General features: G+C 28.5%; 1 protein-coding gene across 5 annotated transcripts in view; it reads right to left on the bottom strand.

Annotated features, from left to right (window-relative positions):
- LOC129960764 (proton channel OtopLc-like) overlaps nucleotides 1-27,721 on the bottom strand; it is a 151,990-nt gene that overhangs the window by 33,994 nt on the left and 90,275 nt on the right. For 2 of the 5 annotated variants that reach the window (XM_056074382.1, XM_056074381.1), the window contains exon 1: nucleotides 6,554-6,780. The exons of 2 other annotated variants lie outside the window; for them this stretch is intronic. In XM_056074382.1, the coding sequence (XP_055930357.1) occupies nucleotides 6,554-6,726 (173 nt within the window). In that variant the 5' untranslated portion in view covers nucleotides 6,727-6,780. Of the gene's footprint in view, nucleotides 1-6,553; nucleotides 6,781-7,563; nucleotides 7,716-27,721 lie in introns of those variants that run through there. One more of the 5 variants, XM_056074386.1, reaches the window with a different exon arrangement.

Genomic DNA, 27,721 nt, shown 5'->3' on the forward strand with positions numbered 1-27,721 from the left:
TTTGAGGAATTTCATCTTACCAAAATTATTATTATTATTATGTTTTTGCATAATCCATAAGATATATATTGAAATTTATATTTAGCATTTCTTTATACGAAAATGGTAGCACCGGCAGAGGTTGGATTTTCAAACCATTCTTGTTTGCAAACAAATATGGTATTTTTACTTCAATAACATTTGTGCCATTTTTATAAGAAAACTCAGTACCTTCTGGAAAAAAAAAATATTGAATATTTAATTCAGATGGCAAAATTACTCAATAAACTGATAAATTTCGAAGTGTAATGTTTAAAATGTAAAAAGGATATTGAAAATTAAAGGTAATTTTATTTTACATTAAAAGATAAAAGAACAGACATTTTAAAATAGTTCATCAGAAACTGAATTTAAAATTCATTATTTGAGTATTTGATTTTTCTAATCCTTAGCACATTGATTAAGTTTATGTTCAAGAAAATATTTACAAGATTTTGAGCGACTTTCTGCTTCATAATTTCGTAATCCTTCGTTTTCTCTGGAAAACAACATGGCTACAAATAAATAGTACAGTGCAAATAATAGTTTTTGCATTAAAATTAATTATGAAGAATCATATTAGCTTTATATTATCACATTTCCTAAAATGTTTGGATGATAAAATAAAAACATGGATTTAGAATTATTTAAATTTAAGCTATTTTTATTATCTGCATTAAATAATTCAGGAATTTTCAGAAATTTAATCATTAATAAAAAATCATACAATCGAAACAAAATGTGTGAATAAATCAAAACTCATATAAAGATAGTTTTCGTGAAAAGGCATATTTTTTAATCTGTTATTTCTTATTCAAATAAGGATCCCAGTTACACCAAAAATACATTCACTTAAACATATGAATAAATGGGATCACAATAAAGAAGATATTCATGAATGAAGTATCATTTAGTTCTTCAGCAGAAGATTGGGCTTTCTTATTCTTAACCAATGGACGAACCAATATGTGAGAAACAAAAATTATTTCAATCGATAATATTTGAATAAAATTGATTGGGAAGTGTTTATTTTGTAGATTCTTATTCCCTCTCCCCCACCCCCCACGAAAAAAAAAAGATTTTTTTTAAAAATCAATTTACTACGAAGATCTGAAAAACTTCCGTTCTTTCAATAGGAGAGAATTAAAAAAAAAATACTTTCATTCTTGAAACGATGCTTTTTTAATCAGGTTAAAAAACCTCTAATATGAAGCGGTTATTTTTTTTTAAATTGTTTGAATGAAATGTCTAACACATGGCTTTTGAATGAATCAGAGTTTAATTTCACTACAAACGATTTCCCGTTAGCAAGGAGCGACTGTCTGTCTGAAATGACCTTCATCATTTTCTGTATGCAGGCATATACGTCGGTTTTATTGCAATCTTTTCGCACAGAAAAAAAATATCTTTAGATATGCTTAAGGGGAAATTTTATGTTCTTTTATATGATAGAATTCTTTAATAATTTGCTTTTCAGATGAATTTTCCATCTATCTCTGTATATATACATTTAAAAAAAGTTTAGTTTAAAGGATTATATAGGGATTTTAAATGGGCTTGAACTCAGTGATATTTTATAGTTTTACTTATACTACTCACAACATTAGTTAAGAAAACAGTTAATCTGTAAATCAGTAAGAATATCGATAGTTGCGCTTTTAAGAAAGTTATTACTATATGACGTATCAGAATTCTTTTAAAAAATGATTTTCCACTCGGTTTTTCATTCTTATGTAATTGTGGCATGTGCAGTCATCAAAGAGAACAGCACGCACGTTTCGCTCAAGTAGCTTCGTATCTCGTAGTGGCTGGATTGAAAAATAAACTCAATATGTAGTCTTTCTGCCAGCAATTCAAATGACGAAAATAAAAATCTGAGCAGCGTGAAATTCCCTTGCTACAAAACCATCTCTAGCAACTGTGAAAATATATGTTTTTTTCAGGATATATATGAGTTTGTGTAACAATACGGTAATGGTTACGAGGCTCATTTATCAGCAGAGGCGTCTATACAAATAAAACAATAAAATCAACATCCTACCAAACAGAAAAAAAAGGATTCTTAAATAAAAAGAAAGAATATTAAATATACATAAGAAAGAATGTCTTATACATTCTAAGACTTATGTTTAGATTTATTCATTTTTTAAAAAATATTTTTTAAAGAAAATATTTACACAGTTGGGTAGTTTTGGGTTTTAAACATTTTGATAACTCATACTTTTTGGATTAATTGTTTTTAACAGAGAGATAGAATAAAAGTTGTAAAGGCAATATTTTAGAGCAATTATTAATAAAAAACATTCAGAATACATACAGAATATATATATATATATATATATATATATATATATATATAAAATCCTTTTAAACCTAAAAATACCTAATGTGAAAGAAAAACATAATGATCGAACTAAAGCAGCAAATACTGCGCATTGAGGTAATGTTGCCATCTTCAAATTCTTTTTATAAAACAGATTATTTTATAAAAAAATGAGTTTATATAAATAAATGACGAATGATTAAATAAATACAAAGAACTAATCAGGGCCAGCAAAATATTCAATACAGTTCTCACAACAATTTTGTTGAACCTCTGCAGCATTTCCATGTTTTAGAGCAATAAACAAATTACAAACTCTTCTTAGAAACATATCTACATTTAATATACTTTTTAAAATCAACATACGTAGTAAAAAATCATAATAAAATTAAAAACACTAGATAAAATTCATGTATTTGCAATCTTTTATCTCAAAAATATTAAAAGAATTTTAAAGAATAGAATTGTAGGAATTCTTGAAATTTTTAAGCAGTAAAAAGAAATCGCCAATAAACTTTTAAAATACAATGACAAATAAATTAATTCATTACTAAGTGAAAGACATTTTACGTATTCATTATCAGATAAATATAAGCAATTAATCAAACAATATGTGCAATATAACGATTTTTCCAATGCGTTTCTGATAAAAACTAGTTAATGTTCAACCTCATTTATTTTTGAAAATAATTTTTTTTATTTTTCAAGTTAAACTTTTTTGTTAACTACTTTTCTATTCGGATTTAAAAACCTTTTTTTTATCCTTCCAGGAAAATGGAAATAGATTTTATTCGTAATGGTAAAACATTTTACAATTAAAACTTTTCATATTTCATTAAATCGAAACTTTTTTCTTTAAAATTTTTCTTCTTTTTATCTTTAACTTTTCTTTAACTAAATAAAATGGAAAATGTAGTTCTTTTGTTGCAAAAAAAAAGAGAGAAAAGTTAACATAAATTTAAAAAAGAAAATTCCAGTATTTTATTTAATAAAGCACTTAAAAAAAAGTAAAAAAAAAATAGTACCGAAAAGAGAAATACTTTAATTTTTTTTACTCAAATAATGAGTTATTTTAAAGAACATTTTACGATTTCTGCCATTATACTTCTTTGATAAAAACCATTCTAAAGCCACTCAATTAAGAAACATTCTATTCTTTGAAATTTAATTACCATTCTTACAAATTGCACTTCTGAAGATTTTATGAATTACTTCATTCATTTTATAAAAGTATTGTCACGAAATTAAAAAAAAATTCTATCCATAATCTTTTTTGTTTTTGTTTTCTTTTCTTTGAAATTCTTTTATTATAAATTTTTTATATTATTTATGATTCCCAAATGCATATAAAGGAATTACTTTTTGTAAAAAAAAAATGCAAACGTAAAGGCAATTATTTCCTTTCTCAGAAATTAATTTTCTCTTTTTGATCCGCTTCACTTCGGACATTTTTGAGTTCAAAATTATCCATGTCTATTAAAATGAATTTTTCGTCTCTTCTGCTCTTCAAATAAGATGGAATTTCACCTGAATGCCGTAACTCATGTTAATACGACAGATGCTCTCTTTTCTTGCTCAAGCTTTGCATTACCTGGAATTCTCAAGGCTTCAGCAACCATGAGAATAATAGATTTCATGAATGATCCAATTTCCAAAGCATGATGCAATTGATGAAATTGTTTCTTAAAATGGAAACGACCTTGTGGGAAAGGGTATTATTCAATGAAATGTTTTTATTACTAAGAACAAATGGAATTGTATTACTCAAAAATAATTGTGAATATAACCGCGTTAGATTACCAGATATTTAAGGAATATTAGCTTTAAGCTTGTTTGACTAGCAAGACTCAAATTACACAAACTACCAAAATGATTACTTGTAACACGTTATATCGGTAATTTATTCAATTTCTTAAACTACTTTTCAATGTAATTATTTTGTAACAACATTTAGAAGGCAGGAAAGGGAGATGAAGTTCTTAAAGTTTATGTGATTAAGAATCATTATTTGAATCGAGAGAATATTCTTCAAATTTGGCATACCAGATCAATAACTGTTTCAGTAATTGATTTATGATTTTAATGATGAAAATAATTGATTAATGATGATTTCGTAATTGATACTGATTTAATATTTTTAGTTTTTTTTTTTTTTGACTTGTAAATCTTTATAGTATGCCCATAGATATTTTAATTTTGCAATCTTTTAAATCTTTAATTTCTTCTATACCATTCTTTAAATATAATTTGATTTAATAAAATCATCGAGTGCTCTTTATTTGATGTATATCCGCTTTTAAGCATATACATTTGGAATTGTTTAAGTTACATAGTTGATCGATTTTTTTAAATCTATTTTCTTGCTTCATAAAATTAAAGGAAGCATTTCATTTTACATTAATTCCATAGCATTTCTTTAAAAAAAATCTTAATTTTCGAATTTGACAAATGCTTCTATTTATAAAAGACGCTTCCATAAAGTGTCATACAGGAACAAAAACAATATTTCTTTAATTTGTAGTAATATATTAATATCTCATCAAAACAGTTACTACTAAAAATTGTTTTAAAATACATTTAACATATTATGTTACGACCAATATACTTCCTGCATATTCCCTATTTTTTATCACATTAATTTATCTTTGAAAAATCTCAAATTATCATATCGGAATGTGGATTCATGTATCTCATGATACAATATCACAATTGAACTTCTAATAATAAATATCAATTTCAAGAGACTCAAATAATCAACATAAATAATTTTACTGAATCTAACTTCAAATTTTTATGAGCTTTGTTTCAAATTTTGATACTCTAATGTGTAAATAAATATATCGCCATGAAAAGCAATGAGTTCAAAAAATTTTTTTATGTATTTTGTTCTTCTATTTTAATATCTGTTTAATCAATTATGACATTGTGATATATTTATATTCTAGATGAAAACGTTTTTAGATTTTTTTCAATCAATTGAACTGTATTGTGCCATTTATGATTAATTAGATGAATTCATTTATCATATTGAAGCATTAATTATTTCAATATTAAGTGTAATCGTCCGATTAAATTAATTTTAATCATTTTCCGTTACCATTTAGAGGAATTTAGAATATATTTTGGGCATATAAATGACTAATAATAATTGTGAAGTCCAGTCTATGAGCTTTTTATCTGTAATCTGTAATTCACAGATTATTTTTCACGCTTTTGTACTAATATAAAACAGAAATCAATTCAAGTTTCAAACAGATCAAATACAATATAAAAAAAAGTTTATCAAATTTTGCACTCGGTAGCAATGGTTTTAAAACAATACTAATAAAATAAACCGAATGACAAGGGAATATACCAAACATTTGTAAAAAAAAATACTTTACCGTTGAATTTTACGCACTCCTATATTCCAAAAAAGATTATTTTCTCACTTTTCTAAGAAAATACTTCTTAATCAAAACTTCCAGAGTTTAACGCATATAAAAATTACGTTGAATCATGTGCTTTACGGAATTCCAAGAAAACAATAAAAAGAGGAGAAGGAATGTAAGGCAGCAAAACATATTGTTGAGGGTATGTAAAGGTTGAATTCCAAAATTAACTCAAAAGAACATTAAGATAGCAGCGTTATAAAGCGCATTAAAATTAAGAGACAGGGAATGTTGATTCTCACCTTCATTACCAACTTTCGAAACCAATCAATATTAGATTGATTGTTCATCGTTTCAAAACATTCATTTTAATCCTATTGTTAACTTTTAAATTTCTTTTTATAACTGAAAGCATCAATTTGTAAATCCATTAGATTTCATCGATATAGTTTCTGGGGGGGGGAAACGAAGAAAGAAGGGGAAAAAACCCATTGAATAATGCTTTGCGAAAAAAACTTTACTTTATCGTCGAATTTTGAAAGTAAAGAAAAAAAAAGGCATACCAAATGCATTAAGTAACTCACAAATCATAAATATCGATTACTATTTTTATAAAAAAAACATTAATGTAATCAACATTCATCCAACTCAGTCAATGGGGGAAAAAACTCCACTGAATAGAAGGATTTTATAAACAAACGAAAGAACTTACACAAAGCAAATGACAGATTCGAAATAGCAATTACAGTGTTTACTCGACTGTACCTAAAAGCAATTCACAACAAAACTCCACTGAATAGGGAATATCTCTTATGATTTTGGAAAGAAAAAAGTAACTTACACTAGATGACTGAGAATCCTCCATATAGATTGGGAATTGGAATTATCCACTGGCCATTCCACCATTCTCCTATCGTGCGTTCCCGAATCTTGATTTCCCGAATGGTCCCCGGAACTGACCCCCCTTCTCGGCAAATGCATCCCCGCACTCCACTCATCATCCTGCTGAGGCATTGCGAACTCCGTGCGCACCTCTCACAACTCTGTTGCGAACTAAGCAGCCAGCCAGTCGCCTGTCGTCGAATGATTGACAAGGTCTCCCCATTCTCTTTCCAGCCAGCATTTAAATCACTTTTTTACTCGAAGCAGAGCTTAATTTCTACCTGGCTCGTTAAATATTTATTACGGTTACCCTCCTGGGTTTATTATGGTTGGCTCACTGTTTTTTGGTGCTCTTTTTTTGTGTGTTTCCCCCCGTTTTTCAGTACTGGGAATGTTTGACATTTTTACGGCCTAATTTCATCATGCCAACTCCACTGATATAAACACAAGCATCCAGTAAAATGATTAATAAAAGGATAAATAAATGTTCTCGTTGGAAAAAGCTAACTTTTTAGCTGTAAAAAAAGAAAGATTTTCGTAGCAGAATATTCTGAGACGTAGTAGTTCGAGAATTTTCAGAATGTTTCTTTTTTCCAATTTTAAAAGCAAAGTTGGAGCTAAAGCGTGCAGACTAATACTGTCGCGCAAGTTCCACTGAAGAAAATAAAGATACTATGTAGAATGGTCAACTGAAAAATAAAATTTTTCTTCAAATTTGGAATTACTAACTTTTTAAATATTAAAAAAAATTACCTTAGCGCCATAATACACTGAGCTGTAGCAGTATAGGAATTTCTAGAATAAATTCCTTTTTTCCAATTTCGATAAGTAAAATCAGAGCAGAAATACCAAGTCTTCACCGTAAAAAATATACAGAAATAAATTAGAGCATTAAATAAAATAATTAATTAAAACATTAACGAAAATTCTAGTTAGAAAGAATTGACACTTTAGATTTAAAAGACTTACGTGATAGAATGAAAATGTTGACTTTTCTGGCAGAATACACTGAGATGTAGTTGTGCGAGAATTTTAAGTTCCTTTTTCCAGTCTAAAAAGCGGAAATTACATCAGAAACATAAGATGTCTAGTGAGTAATTCACTGCAACTGAATGCTGCAAACTTTGCACGGTTCTGCATCTGTATTACCTCTTTAGATAGTTACTTGTAAAGATTCATTAACATAAGTGAAATAGCAGACACGTTTTTCCTGTCTACCGAAGTCTGTTGATATTTGACGTTAACCACAAAATGAGATACTTTAAAGTCATGAATTGAGACATTGTGTTTTAATGTTGTGGTTTCACTATCACCATTTTTTTAATACCACATAATACATTTTCAATGAATTAGTTAAATCTCGATTTTTTGAAGTTTTTATTCTAAAATGAATAAACTTTTATTTTAAATTATTTGAAGGCAGGTAATGGAATGTAGCAAATTTTGGTGATTTAACTCTTTCTTGCCTTGTGATATATCATTATATTTAAACAATTTCTTCGATGATAAATTTTTACTGCCATTTTTACCATAGAAGTATACAGCACTATAATTCTATTCTTAATCAAATGTACTTTTAAATAAAAAAGCTAAAATTATGAATAATTCGAGATTTATTTTAATAAAAAATAAATTTTCTCAAACATTATTTCTTTAGTTACAAAAGCCCTTTTCTTAAAGTGTATTAAGTTCTATTTATTTACATTAGTCATGCATATGTAGTTAGATATGCTTAATATTGCCGACTGGATATCAGATTTCTTAAGGAAAAAAATACAAAAGGTTTCACAATAAAAATCAACTATACTTTCTACTTCAAAGTAGAAAAAGTGTTCCACTGTGTATAAATTGAGTCACTTTAATTATATTAAAATATAAAGATATGGTGGAATATTGGTAACTAACACTGAGCTCTTTGCCTTCAATATCACAGTAAGGATTTCTGAACTCTTTGTAAAGAAAGTCTAATGTGATAAAATCATATGACTTTATAAGCAGGTACAGGTTATGTGAGAAGTAATTTCTCAGGTATCTGTGCATTTTATTAGGTTATGTAGGAAGTAAGCGCATTGTGAGAAGTAATATCTGAAGTGGGAAAGGTTTGCTTTTAAAAACGATTGCTGTTCAAAATGCATAAAAGCACAATAAACCCCAGACGAGTATAGCTGGGCGGAACTCAATTTTGCATATAAGAAGCATCTTATTGTTTTGATTTAATTTGTCCAAAACTGGAATTTAATTTATATGCGGTACGGGGCAGAATGTCGGCAGAAATTATTTTCAAATTTAATAGGTGTCCTTCCATTGGAAATGAAACTAAAGAAATCGTACAAACAGCAAAATCAGTAGGTGTCGAAGAAGTTTTCGGGTATGGAAGGAGGGAACGTCAAAAAATTAATCAGGAAATAAAGAAAGAAGATTTAAATGATTTTGTATGATAAGTAACAGTGAAAACGGTTGTGTTGAAAAGGATGAAGTGCCTTTAACTTACAAAACGTTAAACGAATTGCTAAAAAATGCAGAGGAATTGCTTGCATTTGTAAAGCAGATTGACCCAAATGAAGAAAGATAGAAAGGAGCATTTATTGAGAGACACTGAAAAACTTAGCACTCCATACCGTGAAGCTTTTCAAGCGTAGTGTCAGTCATAGAACTCAGTAAAAATCAACAGGCTCTTCTTCTATTTCTTTTTTTTTAAATAATTTTATCATGTACTTGCTTACTAAGCACTTTTTAACAAAAAAATTGATCTAATATATCATCATTGAAAAATACAGTAAATCATAAAGACATTCTACTGTTACAGAGAGCCAAAACTAGTTGTTTTAACAAATTTTCAATAGATCAAATATACAAGAATAAGAAACATCGCATGTATTGAATTTTCATTAACTGGCTATTTTTGAATGATATGATTATTTTTGATATTTTTTTTCAGTCCAACTCCGTTTTCCCAGCATATGTCCAAAATAATTTTTTTCTAAAAAAAGGTCTTATTTGTTAACCACTTTATTTCTTTAAATGTAGAACCCATTCATATATTTAAAACACTAAATAGTTATTTTATCACGATCATAATGCTGAGTCTTTTTTTAAAAAATACTTTTGAAACTTAATTTTTTTTACATTTCATTTCATTAAATTTTTATTGCTTTTTGCGATTTTTTTAAAGTTTTTAACATATTTACTAATTCCAATTTATATAATTATGAATATTCTTTCTATAATAATGAATAAATAGCAATTCTATAGTAAAAATAATCTCAAATATCCCCCTTTTGAAAAGTAACAATGTTTAATAGAGATAGAATGTTAACTTGTTTCTAAAAGCAAAATGAAACTCTTTAAATAAATGACTTTCATGTTGTTTAGAATGTGCAAAATTTCATGCCATGCTTTCTAAAGATATTACTTTTATTGTTACTGAAATTCCCTGATGTGAAATCCTTTTTTGCGTAATCTTTGTAGTGTCCATCCATGAATAAAGAATTTCTTTTGTTTCATCATCAATTAAATCTGTGGATTCGACGCTTCACTCCCTCTTACTGTCGATGGGACATTTTTCTCTTTTTTTCTTTCAAATTACTGAAAGTCTCTTTCTATTTGACTTATTGAGGAGGTAACAGACTTCGAGTTTGCCTTGCACAAAATACCAGTAACTATAAACCTTTGACGGTTCACGTAGGTGTAGATTGGAAGCTCTGAAGAGAGGTACTGGCTTAAATTTTATTCATACCAACCCCACGAAGCTCCCATCTCCCCACTAAGCTTATATCGACGCAATAGCAGTGAATCGTATGTCAGAAATCACGCACAATAAGACATACAGTATTCTAATGTAACAACTAGTACCACTGGTGACATATAGCATTTTGTGAAAACATACAGCAATTTCAGAGCAGACTTAACTAACTGATAAGTATTTTGCGTCAATAAAAGATTTTGGTAAATTTGGCTAAAAAAAATTGGTGTAATAATGACGATATGCTATTGAAACGATATAAACAAAATAATGAAAAAGTACAGATTAGTTATATCTTACACAAATGTATGCATAAGTGTAACAGTTATTAAGTTATATCTTATTTAAAAAAAAATCAAAGTAAGGAAGTTTTCCTTCTTTTTAAAGATTCACTTCTGAGTTTTTTAAAGTTTTGAGATTGGATGATTTCTTCTATATGATGTTCCAAAAATGAGTTGAACTGGTTTCAGAATAAAAAGTAATACAAAAAGAAATTCACTATTATTTCAAAATTTATGAAAAGAATGTTACATTATATAGCCAGAAAGATTTAATTTCTTATTATAATCATCTTCCAATATCTAAGCAAGAACAGCTATTAAAATAAACGTTTCCGAATTTCCTCTATTATAGTGGAATTCACAGCAACATAAAGAATGCCAAAGTTCCAACGAAATGCATTGCAATTATTAATCAGTAAAGGCGGCAAGCTCTTTAAATAAATAGTATTAACGGAGAAAACTGAGATTTATTTCAATTGACAGAAAATGCAGCTAAACGTATATCTGATTTAAAACATCGTAAAACTAGACATTGAGCACTTCAGATGACTGGCCAACAATAGTGAGCTTGTTTCTCCAATTCATGTGAAAGAAAATCTATCTATCTATCTTTAGAAAGAAAATCTAACGTAATATATTGAATAAATTCACTAAATAGTTTTTAAAAATACATTTCCATTAATGTGCTAAAAAGTAATTCTTTATTTTAATTATTTTCCGCCTTTCATTCTTTAATTTATAGTTCATTATTATGGAAATTATTATGGAATCTTAAATCGTGTTTTTCCAAATTCACAATCAGGTGGCACCACTCCAATGGTATCAGTATTTAATTAGATTAAACAATTAACTGATAATTAGCTTCTGAAAATATAATACTGTATTGTCATTAAGAATATAAAATGTACACAATTTCAAAATTCTAACCCACCAGGAAGGAACTGAAAAATCGATTACGGAATTCGATCTTTACAAACATAAAACAAATCAAGTTTAATAAAGGTGCTTAAAAATAAAACTTTCGTTTGTATGATGTATTAAAAATCAAATGGAAAAGCTAAACTCAAGCACAAACAAATACTTTTTTACAGAATATTTGTAAAAAGCAGAGAAATAAACTCAGCATTTTAAGTGAAGACAGCTGTTTCAATGGAGAAAGATCAAATCTTACGTATGAGGCAATTTCAATAATAATCTATTTATTCCATTTTTTAAACTCTTTCAGCTGAAATTAATCAAACATATCATAGGATAGCATCGATTATATAGTTCCTGTTGCCATTTTAAATATCCTATTCTCATAAGATGGGGTGGTTAATCAATAAAAGATATATTTAACTGGGGGGGGGGGGAGATGAAACAGTTTACTCACAAAAGAATTGCCACTTTTTGTCTCACTTATTTTGATCTTACCTATTTTGTGAATTAAATCGACAGCAGCACAATATTATCCACCAAAATCTATTTCCAGATATAACACATCATTATTTTACAAGATTGTCTCCCAATAGAAACAAAAATTCCAGCATTGAAAAGTTTCTTTTTATCTATAATAAATGCTTTACACATCGTTACCCTGATATTTTCGCTTTTATCCTCTTTTTTTTTTATCCAAGTTCTATTGTTCTATGAGATTTTAGCATTATTCTCTTGACCCTTCATTTACATAAAATAAGCAGCTATTTTTCAATCTCCCAAGTAACGTTTTCCATATTTCCCAATTTGAGGGCCTCTCGAGTGACACGGATTCGTTCAAAATAAGTGGGATGCATACAAGAGACTTCTAAAGAGAATTGTTTCTCGCAGGACGGGATATAAGCACAAACCTTTCGCTCTTTCTACATAAATGCCGAACAAAAATCAGTTGTTTGCTATTGCCTAGCTGTTTGTTGCCTAACATGCTTGTTTACTGCTTGTTTTGTGCTAATTTTGTTGTTGTTTTACTGTCTAATTTGCGATGAAATTTCTTCTATTAAGAACATATTCTGTAATTAAATTATTTATTTTTAATAATAAAAATGGAATTAATTTAAAAATCCCACAAAATATGAGATTGCCAATTTCTCACTCGATGAGTTAATTATTAAATTAATATGAAGAACTATATATATTATAGCTATAAGCATATAGCTATAAATTACTTTTTTCTACAGATATTCCATATACAAGTTGATTGCATGATAATTACTGTCATACAGCATAATTTGAGATGAAATTTCATTTGCAAATAATATAAATTGTCATTAAATTATTTAATAATTAATAATTATTAAATGATAACAAATTAAATTAATACATGATAACAAATATCTTATTTAAAAATATATTATATGCAATTTCCATTACCTCTATCGATGAACTAAGGATCAAATTTATTTTAAAAATAAAGTGCATTGATACTTTATTAGTTGTAACTGACATCAATAGTTACCTTGAACAATACTATGATGATAATTAAAAAATATTCATTTTTGAAAAATCACGTTATGGTTCGTTAACGGAATTGAAAATTGTAACATAATAGATATTTATAAAGTATAACGCAAAAGTTAATTGATAAGTCAGTCTTTATCATCTTTAGGTACCTTGATTTGTGCTGGATAATGACATCAATGATTGTAATCATTGACTATTGATGATAATATGAATATGACTGAAGCATTTACCAAATGTGTAGGGTCCATTATGTCATAATTATAGTTTTTCTTCTAATAATATTTTTTATTAACTGTGATATGAATATTGTTTTTATTGCATAACTTAAATTTTTTTTGGAAAAACACATTTTCCCAATTCAGTTATTTTTATGCATTAATAAAAAATTAATTCAATGTAATTTCGTATTTAATAATTACTTATAGTGCGCAATTGTCAACTCCTTATACAAACTAATTAATAATTATTAAAAAAATAAAGCTAATTTTTTAATAATTGTAATTCTCAATAATAAAGACCTTGAGCAATGTTAAAGTTTGCAAGATTATTTCTATGTTTCAGTTATGATTCATTAAAAAATAAATTTGGCTACATAGTTTATATTTCTGAATTAGAAAAAGTCAATGCTTATCGAAATAATTTCTGTCACCTTGACTTCAATAAAGTAATGATTTCATAGACCATAATGACTGAAAATTGATAATAATAGATATAAAACAGATCCATCTAACGAATGCTTTGGATCACACGATTCCTAAAAAAGATTTGAACATTGAGCTAGTACAGCTCCATTATTATTATATTAATAAATAATAAATACATCAATATATATGCTGATGATTTCCATTGTTGGATACCAGATCTTTTCAACCATTATCTAGCTGCATGTTAGCAATGATCGTAAAGTAGTTTACATCAATATACAAAATCGGAATTACAAAAGAATTCAAGATATGAAAAAGTACGTGAATCTATTTCAAAGATAAATACAATAATTTTAACCACAGATAACAGACACCATTCTCCTAAAAAAAACACTGCATTAATTTTAGAATAGTATTTAAATATTATATCACCTGGAGAATACTGGGATTGCTGGAGTTCCATCTCCAACCGATAAGGATGTTTCACTCGTTCTTGTATGCATTATATCACAGCGATGCTCATTATAGAAATACCAAATGAATGTATGGCTGGCCATGCTTTATACAGTTTATTACTTTGAGTCTTTCTGTTTTATGTTTTTTAAGGATGATGTAGAAGAACATTTAAAATATAAAACTAAAACCCAAACTTTTTTTTTGTGTGTATCGTAAGAACATAATTAAAAGGTTTGTTAGATTTTCGTCGCACTAGAACTACACCACAATGATGCAGTCAACCATTTTAATCATCATTTACGCAAACTTCTTAAAATACACGTCCGAGCAGTAAAAGAAACCAATTTGATGCAAGATAAAAAGTGGACTTTTGAAAATTTCTTTTTATTTATTTTTTTGTCTTCCTGTGAAAGAAATTCTACTAAAGAATATATAAGCACATGTCGTAAAGTTTCAAACAATTGTTAAGGGCTACATTGCGTACATGGAAATTAATTAACAATGCCGGAATGCCCTTGACAGTGATTCACTTGCTGTGATTGCTGAAGTTAGTTGTCACAGATGTCCTACAAGGACTAAGTTTGCACTTAAAGAACCGTTATACGCTTCATTGATAGATAAAAAGTTTTAGTTAGTAAATCTTTTCGAATTCTATAAACGTTAATACAAGGAAAATTGGCTTGTTTGAACTTGAAAGGATCAAGATAAAAATTTGATACTCCCAACATTTTGAAATTCGAGAAATTAAGTTTAAAATAATGCAGCAAAAGAAAACTACAATTTTTGAACTCATCTTGAATTATTTTGTATAATAGCCATTTTAATAATTATTGAAAAATTGAGGAATAATTAGTAAGCAATTTTAATTAAAAAACAATTATCGTAATTAAATAATTTAAAAAAAATAATTTCAATAAAAATAGTGGTTTTAATAAAAGCATAATATGCACTTTGAAAGTAACACTTGCGCAGTAAAACTTCCAAATGAGCAATACATTTCAAATAATATCGTTAACCCGTAAAAAAACGAACTTTTTTTATTGCTTCTGTTATTGAATTCATTGACAAAAGTAAATTTCTTAAGTGAATTAAGGCTATAAAAATTATTTACATACGATCTTTGAGAATACAAGGTATAATAATGAACTAAAAAAACATTTCAGAAATACAAGCATTTTTTTTTACTTTGATTTTGAATTAACGAAAATTAATTCGAATTATAGACGATATTTTATCATTACATTTATGACAAATCCAAGAGATCAGAAAAGTAATTCGATTTATACTAGACGAGTCAACTGTATTTAAGAACACCAAAAACATTATGAAAAAGATCGTCTCTGATTGGTGCTTTCAATTTTACTTTCTGCTTAATGTGAAAAAAAAAATGTTACTAATATGAAAATAAATCATTTACTCAGAGAATTTAAAAAAAAATCATCCTACTTTATAAGCTCCAATAAGATTTTCAAAAGCCTAAAATTTTACTTGCTGTTTGCCTTTTTATTTTCGGAAATACAACACACACGCACACGCACGCACACACACACACGCGCACGCACACGCACGCACACACACACACGCGCACGCACGCGCACGCACACACACACACAGAGAGAGAGAGAGAGAGACAAACCTGTATTTTAACAGTTCTTTTTTATGCGGTATATGAATTCCAACGGTGTTAGTATTACAACACTGTTGTAAAGTTTTCGATAAATGTATATGTGTATACTAACATAATGTGTATGATATACAATGTATGTACATATTATGTCAATAAATCCAGTATTCCAAAATAAAATAAATAATTCCAAAAATAAATCAACTCTGATATTTTCAAGTGATGAAAGTGATTTTGAACCAGTTCATGACAAGAAGATGAGTGGTTTTGATTACGACGAGTAGTATTGAATTATGTGCATTTTGAAAATTAATCCTTGTTTAAAATGAGAAATTAAATTTTTTTTAAGTGTTTGCTAGGTGTAATTTAATTATTTATTTTACTTGGAAATCACTTTTTCATTAATACGTAAATCTACGGTAAATTTTTATTGGTCGCCCTTCGCCGTATCTTTTTATGTGATCACTCTTCACTGCATAATTTTTTAATATGTTGTAAAAATTATTTAATATAGCTATTTATGAAGTATCAAAATATTTCCTTGCGCGATTTCTTTTATGCGATCAATAATTGAAGCATGTTTCAATTGAATCAAAATCCGTACATGCATGGTGTGCGAAGAGCGAGTAAGAACATGTAAAGGGAATTTCAAGATGCGAAATCGTTATAAATGTTTATTACTTTGACTGCGCAATTAGTTTCATTCATGAGATAACACCCTTTGACACACTTCTAGAGATGTTACTTTTACAGATGTCACAAGTGCTCAAGTTTTTAATTGTGACGTGTTTCTTTTAGAATATTCTGTCACAACTATTTTCATTTTAATATATCAGGTGTATGCAATAATTAGTAGGGCTATATAACCGAATAAATAAATGTATATTATTTTTAACACCACATATAAACTTTCAAGTACGATAGTTATGTAAGTACGATCGTGTTTACATTACGTAAATACAATAGCTCAGCCTGCTTCCTGGCATAGGGGTAGCGCGTCTTCCCCGAGATCTTGGTATCCTGGTTCGGGCATGGTTGTTCTTCTGTGCTCTCTCTGTCAGGTGTGTGAATGTGCTCCCCCAAACACTGTAAAAAGGGGTTGTGCAAGCGAATGTGACGCATGAAATAGCTTAATCGTACTTTTGGTCCTAGTTGCCGCTACTGAAAAACTAGAGATGCTCAGCTTAAATCACTGACAGATAATTGTCAGCGGGCTCGTCAAGTGCCATAAGTCACAATACAGCAACGGTAGGTCAAAAAGGAAACAACTCAGATAAATGAAAATTGATATGCGATCTTTTCATTAAAATTTTGTCAAACTTTGGTTTTAATTGGCTGAAAATAATGATTTCTCATAATTGATTCAAGATATAAATTTTTTATTCTGGCTGAAATAAAATATAAGCTAAAAGAAATAATTGTAATTTCTGTGAAACGTTTCACGTACTGAAATTAGTCCCTTGACTTTTACTTCCTTTTCTTTACTTCCTAATTAAATTATACATTCAATTTGGTACATTTATTATTATTTTAATTTGTGTAATAATATAAGGTCATTTGAGTTATTGAAGCATTTTTAAGTGATTTTTTGCATTTTAAATTATTTAATATCTTCACTTAAGAGCAGATGTAAAATTAAAAATTCAGTAATTTGATGAGCGAGCCATACTTGTCGTTGTTTCCGAAGGGGTTAATATACATATTCTGTTATTGCATTCAACAACTTCAAATAATGAAACGCAGCGAGACACATGTTTAAAATGATACTGATCAGAAATATTTTCTTCACGAAAGAAATTGTGCAGTTACTCTATTGCTTCGAGAGTCGTGTATAAGGTTCTACTAAGAAAACTTTCATTAGAACCTGTTTTTCGTTCTAACAAAAAGAAATGTTGTTCCATGCTTGAAACTTAGTGAAAAAGAAAGTAACGTCCACTATCTCTACAAGATTCCGCTTTTGTGAAAATTCCATTCATGAATAATAGCATGAATTTCATTTATAAGGATATACAGGCGTGAGTTCTTTTCCTATAGACTTTCTTTCAACTTTTTTTTTCTTGTAGCATGCTTTATTCTATCGCTTTTGAACTAACAGTACTTTCCTGTCTGCTAAAATATTTAGAATTTATGAAAACGCTTTATTAAAATGCAATGAAAAACGGTCTATCAAAAATAGGCACGCGCCACAGGAACGAAAATGTTTATATTATTTCTAAAGAATTTTACTTACATATTGTTTCGAAATGCATTATTTTCTTAAGCACATATTTTCGCTTTAGAGTTTATAAAACTGTACGATTTTAGGGAAAGACGATTTATTATATGTACACATATTAAAGAAACATCTGTTTCATTATCGCATCCTTTTTATTTCTGTACAAATGTTCAAACGTTTGAATGTCTGCAAAAATAGCAAGACTAATAATTATAAGAAAGCTACTGTGAAAAATTTGATAAATGATAAATAATAATTGCAGACTGTCTAATCATAGAAAAAGTATACAAATATATAGAAACAGACCAACAATAAAATAAATCCGCTGCATTTTAAAGCGACCAGGGCCAAATTAGGTCAATTACCCTGATTAACCCAAAATTATTTATATTAACATACTAAATTATTTATAAATATCATGGGAATTTCGCTATGAATTCTCTAGATATTGATTAAAATATTCTTGTAGATTCAATCTGTTAAAAGTTGCAATAAAATATTATTAGCAGACATATATTACCATGTTTGAATCGACAAACACCATTGTTTGAATCGTTATGATTTCAATTGTAATTTCTTAAAATAATTTACTAACGCTTTATACGTAAAAGTAATTCTGTTCTGTTAAAATTATATATTCTTTCCTTCAATTTAATCCCCTTCTCCCCTTATTGAGATTTTATTACTTGTTTTGTTACTCTCTAAAGGATTTTAATTTATATATGTGTGAAAGAGATCTAAATAGAGCCAAAATTCAGAGATATTTGAAAAATCTGACGCCAACATAAGTAAATTAGGTTCATAAACTAATATCGTTATTATTAAAAACTTTAAATGATTATACAGGTTTTAGTAATTAATTATGAAACATGCTAATTTTTTTTCACTTTTCGAGAACAATAACAACAAGAATATCCGAGTACTTTTTCCCGTATGAAAGCTAAAAATTTATACGGATTCGTTTTGAAACCGGGAAATTTATATGGATTGTAAAGAGTTTGAAATCCATACAATCCAAAAACTCAATGATAAAAAACTTCAAGTTTTATCCGGCACTTGTGGTGTTTAAATTTAGGAAATTCATATTTTTTTATCAACTGAAAAATTAAATTAATGCTTCAAAACAAATATCTGAATATAAAATAGTTAACACGCAAATCCACAGATGTGTGTAGGCGATGTACTGTGAGGAACATGATTCACCAGAACATGTAGCAATTTCCGTGCATTGTTCTCTTGAACACGTGTACGGATTCCATAATTTTTTGTAACATTTGGTTAGACTCAAAAACAAATAGTTAAAATAAATAACAATCAACGTTTAAAAGACTGAATGAAGCAGAAAATTTGTTGATGGACAGTCTTTATTGCGGACCATTAGAAATTATAATATAGCATTCAGCATCATATCTCAGTTATGGAAATAGTTCAAGGATATCCGATACATAAAAAGAAATCTTGGGTAAAGTCATTCAACAGCCACAACGGACAATAATAATATCAACAGATTATGAATGTTTCTCAACTCTCTCGTGAGTTTCATGCTTCAACAGGAAAACGAATTTGTGGGGTTACTGTTTTACGAAGGCTAAATTAGAGAAGTTTGTTTATGTAGCTTGGTTCATCTTTGCGCACAAGACAGCCTGTTTAGCATGATGCAGAGGACATTAGTTTTGACACAATAGTAGTGGAAGGCAATTCCATTCATTGATGAATCACGGGTCACGTTAATCACAGATTCTCGATAGAAATTCACCTGAAGAATATAGAGGACAGCTTCCAATTACCGAAAAAAAAAACTAAAATGATAGCGGAGATGTGATCGTACTGGCAAACTTGATAGTGGATGGCATATGGGCATCGTTTGCATAGACGTTGTGACTACTATGAGATACAGGAATTAGATGTCGGAATTCCAGGCTCGGCTTTTCAGGAGTGAGTTTATCCCTATCTCATTTTCATAAGTGACAACATTCATTCGTGTGTTTTTTTCTTTCCCCACTGATGAGTATTTCATACGATTATCTATATCCTCTGCAACCATTGCGTCTAATTTTTCTTTCGCATTATACCAATTTATGTACAAGCCTAATCTATTAAATATGCCAGTAATTCTAGAAATAATTGACCAAACGTGAAAATTCCCTTCATTTTGATCACAATTGTTCTATATTCAATATTTTTGACTGAAGAAATTGAAGGATATTTTTTAACTTACATTTGCTTTAAAAAATAAATGAATATTTCAGAATATAACGTGTTAATCGTCAGAAGTTTTAGCTTTTAAAAGATGATTGTTTCGGTACAACACATTTTATTCATCTTTAACCAATGATAATTTCATAATTAAAATTAAATGAAAATATTCGTAAAAAATCCTTTCTTTCCAAGAGTGTTGCGCCATAACTTGAATATTCTTTTGCGTGAGGCGTTTAAAAGGAGCAGCTTTTTATACGTATAAGGCTGTATTTTATTAATGATTTTATGAAATCAAAATTTTCCATGGTATTAATAGCGTCTTAAAATAAGAAATATTGCGTCAGATAAGAGCAAAAAGTAACTGACATTAATTTAAATTATTGATTGTTAAGTTACTGCTACTTTACATCTTTCTTTTACCTTTGCATACAAAACTCTTTGCATTTTATGCAATCTTTGTACTTTCATTGAGAGATTCATCGACATAATAAAGTGCTTTGATTTCTAGGAGAAATAATTAACTCTGAGGATTATAAAGTCAGTTGCTTACTTTCTCTCTAATATTTTAAGAAAGAGAGAAGAAATTATAAAGTTGTGACTTTAGAGGCGAAAAAGTTCATTTAACCCTTTAAAGGGCCATTTTTTTCTAGTCATATTATGTTTAAATATTTTTAGGCTTGAAATTAGAATAAGAAAAGGGATTCATTTAGCTTATTATATAAATGTAATTTGATTAATTAATTAATTTGGTTAATTAATAATTAAGTAACAAATCAAGACAAATTATTTTGTGTAAGATAAAGAACTGAAGTATCTTAGTTTTTATTTTACTAAAAAAATTTGTCAGAACATATGCTGAACTACATAATTTCATACAAAGATTGATAAATTTGGTGGGTAGCATACTTCCCACGACCCTAGAAAGGTTTAAACTTAATAATTAATTTGAAGTCTAATATTAAACATTTTGCTGCCGACTAAGATGTTGCAAAAGATGAACTCACAGAGAAAACCAATTAAAAAGTTAGAATTTTGCTATTTGAATTCAATAACTTACTTCTACAGCAATATTAGAATTTTACCATCCTTTTATCTACGATTTTGATTGATTAATTACAAAAAATTTATATGAATTCTTAAAATAAAAAATCTATTAAAATAATATCCTTGTCGATGTATTTTATAATTATTGTTATCAAGCACCAAATATAATTCTTATATTTGATGTTTGATGAAGAATGTATCTCCTTTTTTTTACGGTATTCTTACTAAATTATTGAACTAACAAAGTTTCAGTTTTCTAACCTTCGAAACTGACTAAAAAATTCTCGCTGGAATCAACAAAGAAAACAAATTGCCAGTGTATATTCCTGTTCTCAGGAATGAGGGTCATAGCTTTAAAAATTCATAATTTTAAACAAAGAAACATTGTTTCGTAGAAAAACTGTGAATAATGAATGATTGCCCCACAAATACAATAACACGATTTCAATGCCAAAACTTTTCATTAGAAACGTACTTGGAGAGTTGTAAGCCTACAAGAAGTACTTGAACAACCCCAAGCTTTTATGGAAGAAAAATTTTAAATTTGAATAACAGAATATTGATGGAGAAAGCTTTAAGGGCATTCATAAAATCTTAAAATCCCTGGGCAGCAATCGCAAATAAAAATCAACAAAAATAAAATTATTTTGCATTAAACAAATTTACAAGATTTCTGTAAGTTTACAAGATATAGTAGACTTTATATAAATAGCGCTTAAAAAAATGTTATTCTTAACTGCTATCTTGATTTTAGAAAACGTAATTAGTTTTTAATCTGTGATTTGTACAAATTTGTTAGTTTGGTAAAATTAAAGTTATTTTTTTATACTACGTGAAGACTATTATGAGACGGACCGCTGAGATTTTGTACTGTGGTCAGATGGTAAGAGAGATGCCTGAGTCGGTAACTCTCTTAACAAACTTCCACACCATTGGGAACTTATTTTATCCAAAGAAAATCTATTTCGTAAAAGATGATATTAAGTTTATTTGGGTCAAATGCAGCCAAATATGGCCTTACTATACCACAATACAAATTAAACTTGAAAATGCGTATACTGATTTTGATTCCATACTAAACTTGTTTCTTTGGAATTGCCCTTTGCTTTTAAATATACTGTTAGGAAATCTCTTAAAAGTATCCAATAACAATAGTCAAATATTGCAACTATATCCTCATAAGTATTTGTAACCGTATAGAAATCGCCAGGATTTTTCTTACGTAATTCATTTAGAGAAATTTCATTAAAAATATTCAGCTGGTGTTAAGAATTTAAAAATTTTTTTAAAATAAATTGTTGAAAATTAGAATTATGCTATAAAATGTTACGCGCAAGAACGTAATACTTAATTTGATTTCAATACCTGCTAAAACTTTTCCCCTAAGTTATGCAGTGTCATAAATCGTGGGTACACGTTAAAAGTTTTAAAGATTTTGACATTGAGGAAAGCTTCAATATAGTTAGAAAAGTTCCTGACTTCCTCTATTAACTCAGGATATTTAATCCTAGATATTAAAATTGTAGAACCTGAAAATTTAACATCCTTTGTTTGGAAGTTGTTCTTTAGCGTTGTTTGCCAAAACTTATATTCTAATGACTTTGATAAGCTACTTTCTAAAACGGAAATTAATAGACCGATATAAAATAGTTTATAGTTAGATATAAATTGGTTATAGGAATTATAAAATAGCGATGGTTTAAGTGTAATTAATTATAGTACATTCTAGATTACTATTTTAGTTTAGATGAATATTAAATTAGTTATGCTTCTAAAGTTAATCTCATTCATGAACGCTTCATTAAATATCACATACGATAATTAGAATAGGAAATGCATCAACAGGTTTGGGAAATAGACTTGTGAGCAAAAATATGAAAATATATTACAATATTAAGAAATGAGAAAATAAAATTAAGAAAAGTGATAATTATATATCAGAACAAAGTATGTGCTTCAAAATGACATGGATCAAGACAAATTACTTTTCTTCTTAATAAAACCATTTATCATTACTATGTAAACCTTTTTAAGGAAATGTTCAGAGATTGTTCATATATTTAGCAATTTTTTGTTCTGATTTCGTTAATTCCGTATAAAAATGGTAAGCTGACATTTAAAATCAAATTTTGGATTATTTTTATGCTAAGAATATATATATGAATAGAAAGAAATGAATCGAATTTACTTATGATTAGAAAGAAATGAATTGAATTTACTTATGATTTGGAAGAAGTGAGTCGAATTTACAAATGAAATTTGATTCATTGTGTTAACTTCAGCAGAAACGAATAAATAAATAATTTTTTCTGGAAATAGAAATCTTAAATGCCAGATTTCACCTGTTTGAGTCAAAATATTGCAGACAGACAAGCAGGCAGGCCTAATGCCAAATCACTTTTTTCGGTCTGGGGGGGGGGTCTAAAATATGGAGATTCGCAATATCTCTGAATCAGATTTTTTAACAATTTAAATTGTCTGCGAAAGTAAAAAAAAAAAACTTTCTATATATGTTTATTAGAATTTCAAATTCATTAGAGGCCTAATAAGTAGTTCTGGGAATAAAAGTAAATTTTCAGATTACCAAATAGAGAATTTCAATTTATGAATAAATTTAAAATCTTTGTTTAAATTGCTAAGATTCCTTACTGATACATCAACATAACCTTTTCCTGACCTTCGAAACTTATGATGATAAATTAAAAGATGAAAGCACACATTTAGAAAAAAAAATCTTATTACAGTTACATAAGATCATGTACTTATTGTTCAGTCGCTTACCCTCATTATTTATGAAAACGTGATTTTTTTCCTTCATTTCAGCACGGAAATCAGTATTGCAACAGAACATGATTACGTCATATTCATTGAAGACTATTATATTTCCTTGAGGTGCATTTCTTATTCAAGAAAAATGAAGTTTAAAAAATTTAAACGTATGAAAGAAGCATTAAAATGTATAAAAGAAAGCAGAAATTATATTGTTTTCAATAGATAGTGCTTCGAAACTTTTATTTTTTTAATTTAACATAAGCTGAAAAAAATGCATATATTTTCGTATTAAACTCGTCTGAAATATATATTTATAGTTATTTTAATAAATTTTAATAGTATTTTGAAAAAGGACATTCAGTGTTTAATTACACGAAGGATTTAAAGATACAAGTAAAATATTCTTACGTTTTTTAGACTATTATAATTGATTTCGTATAAAATATTTATATTTAAAACAACTTTTAAAATGGGAAAAGTAAGCAAATTCTTAATACCACATGATTTGTTGACTTCCAAAAACTGTACATTTATCATATTGTTAGTGTACTCTGTTTTCACTATAATATTGGGTATACATATCACCCTCCTTATATCAAAATGTCGTGTGTCAAAGGCCATGCACAGGAATACATACGACATTCTGATAAAAAAGAAGCCACTAATGATATACGTAATTTTATGACAACATACATCATTCACATATTTCATACAACAATTTGAGAACAAATGTAGCTAAACCTAAACAAATGTTTGCCTCATTAAAAAGTTCTTTTTCATATTACAGTGATGATATAGCTATTAGACAAGAATATATTAGAGCAATTTATCATATCTGTTGTTTACGTCACTTTGCTTGATAACTTTATTACAGTTAGAACATCAATAATATTTTTAATACGTGCTGATTTACTCATGAAAAATTCATGAATAGTTTATATACGTAGTTATAATGTATGTATATAGTTTATTAATATATGCATATAGTTAATATACATACATTGATAGATTAATACGTAAGTATATGTAATAAACATATCATTTTAATAAGAGTAATAAAAAAACTTAGAAAAGAAACTCTTGCATGATGAATTTCATCATTTATCAGTAAAGCACTATATTTAAGACAAAATATCTATCGACTTACTACGAAAGATTCCAGCTTTCTATTATTTATTCGCATCAAATAATTAGATACCCAAAACAAAATCTACAATGATAAAAAGCGCATAGTTTTTCTAATTGTGATCCGTCTTCAATTATTTAGTGAATAAGAGCATATTTTACTCCGACTCGCGTAGTACATCCTGTCTCCTAGGTTGTTTAATAAACTCATAAAAGTCCAGCAAGACGAGCAGTAAAGCTGGCTTCATCTGTAGATCTCCAGGTTAAGATCTCAGTAGAAGAGCCTCAGTACAACCCTCATTTATCAAACTACAAGGTTCTTATATTTGTAAAGGTAATAAAATATACTTTATTACATAATGAGGGACCGAAAATTATGAAAGGATGTGAGGACATAATGTACATCTGAATAAATAGGCATTATGCGTAATGAGAAGGAAAAAATCTCCAAAGTTGTGCTTGAGATATTCCAACTGTACGAAATGATTACCTACATTGACTTTGCGAATGAATTTAGCCGTCGTAGCAGCAGAAATTTTTCATTAGCCATCGTGCAGAAACATTTTACGTAGCAGTAAAAACTTAATAAAAATATTTTTTAAAACATAATTTTATCTGCATACGAAAAAATGGACATTTATGTTCTACTTTCAGATGTTAACGAGTTATAGATCAACAAAACGCAGACTGCTTAGTAGGATTTGGAACACTCAAGAATTTGTGGCCCCTGGCTTAGTACATTTCGGATACTCAGAGATATTAGTAATTGTTCTGGGGCACTTGTTGTTTAAATTGATTATCAAGGTAGTAAAACTTTGGAATTTGCGAGCAGCGTGAAAGAATTTGGTGCTAGTCAATCATAAGGGTAGTGTAGGATGAAAATGAAGTTTTTGGTAATACAACATCTGGTATAAGACAGAAAATGAAGAATTAGTAGACATTAGCAACCCACTTAGCTGTGTTTCAAGCCTCATAATGGATGGGGATAACTTTTCTTCTCCACGTGAATGAATTGTAGGTTTCGAGCTTGTTCTTTGGTGTTTAGTTCCAGCATCAAGATGTTGTCTTGGTATGAGGGTGGTGACTGTTGGTGTGCTCATCGAGCTCCGAAATTGATCATGGGGTAACATTTAGTATGAAATTAGAGGATGATGACTAGCAGTTGATCAGGAGGTGCATGAGCCTAAGTTTTCCGGAACGCTAGATGTTTCATCTGACACTTATAGCTGGCAACCAATTGCAACAAACAAGAAAGTGATTCACGGAGATTGATGACTAGGGCACACTAGTGTTTCAACATAAGTTGTCCTTGAAGAAGGGGGAGCGGTTTGGCCTCTCCAAAATGAATCTTCAGATCTGGAGACTTGGCCTGTTGGCGTAACTGGATATGGAGAAATACAGCGGCCGACCACATTCTATCCTACCGATGTTACATACTTTATCGGGTACAGGATGGTCGGCCACAGCAGTTGTCTAAAATTTAGGAAGCCATCATAACAGAAAAAATTGTTTTATGGAAATTTCCAAATCAGATTTGAATACTTGAGCAGATGTGTTGTCTGTGTATGTTGATAGTTCGTATTCTGATTTAGTAAAAATAATTTTTACTTTGAAGATGGATGTGTTTATATAAAGAACCAATGAACTATTTACAGATCAAAGAACATTTCTTTATTATAATATGTTTAGTAAATTGAGTTTTGGATTCTTTAAACTAAAACATATATTTATATTACTAACTATATGGATTCTGAAGGTCTACTGATCGTCGATACACAACTTTCAAAAACACTACTTTCGTGCCCTACTAAAAGAATATTAATGTTTTATTTAATATTTTCATTTTAGCAGTTTACATTTCAGACCATGTATGAATCATCGACAGTGCAACTCCAAAATATTTATCGATAACTTTTTATCAATGCTTTTCCGTGAAATCATTTATTATAATTTGTTGAATCATTTTTTCACACATGTCATTCTCGCCCATCTGTCGCATATATTTTCTTAAATATACTATTGTCTTGTTAAATTAAAATAATATTAATGATAATTCAATAATTTCAATTCAGCAGTTTGCGTGTCCAATCATATATTGAGTAATTGTTAACTATGCAGTCTAAAACGATCCGTTGATATTTTTTAATTTGCACTTTTCTTCTAAACCATTTTCTATATTTTCCTGAATTATTCTTGAATGCCTATCGCTTTTTTCAAACAATATTTCAAATGCACTATTACTTTTCTAATAAATAAAATATTAATATTTAATTCAATATTTTCAATTTATCAGTTTGCGTCTAAAATCATATATCCATTTAATGACCGTCCAGTTCGATGGTCCATCAATATCTTTTAATTTGCCCTTTTCCATGAAAGCATTTTCTACCTTTTGCTGAATCATTTTTTTTTTCATAATTGCAGCTTTCCATCGTATTACAAGGATGAATATTCGATGACACACAGAACAATCACACGACACACAGCAAATATTTGCACAGTTGGCAAAATATTTTTCAAAATTCAATGAGTGTCAAGGCAGAAAAAATTTACACTTTAGAACAGAATTCACTTAATGTTGACATTCGT

Source organism: Argiope bruennichi, chromosome X2 (genome assembly GCF_947563725.1).
Source record: "Argiope bruennichi chromosome X2, qqArgBrue1.1, whole genome shotgun sequence".
NCBI classification, from domain to species: domain Eukaryota; kingdom Metazoa; phylum Arthropoda; class Arachnida; order Araneae; family Araneidae; genus Argiope; species Argiope bruennichi.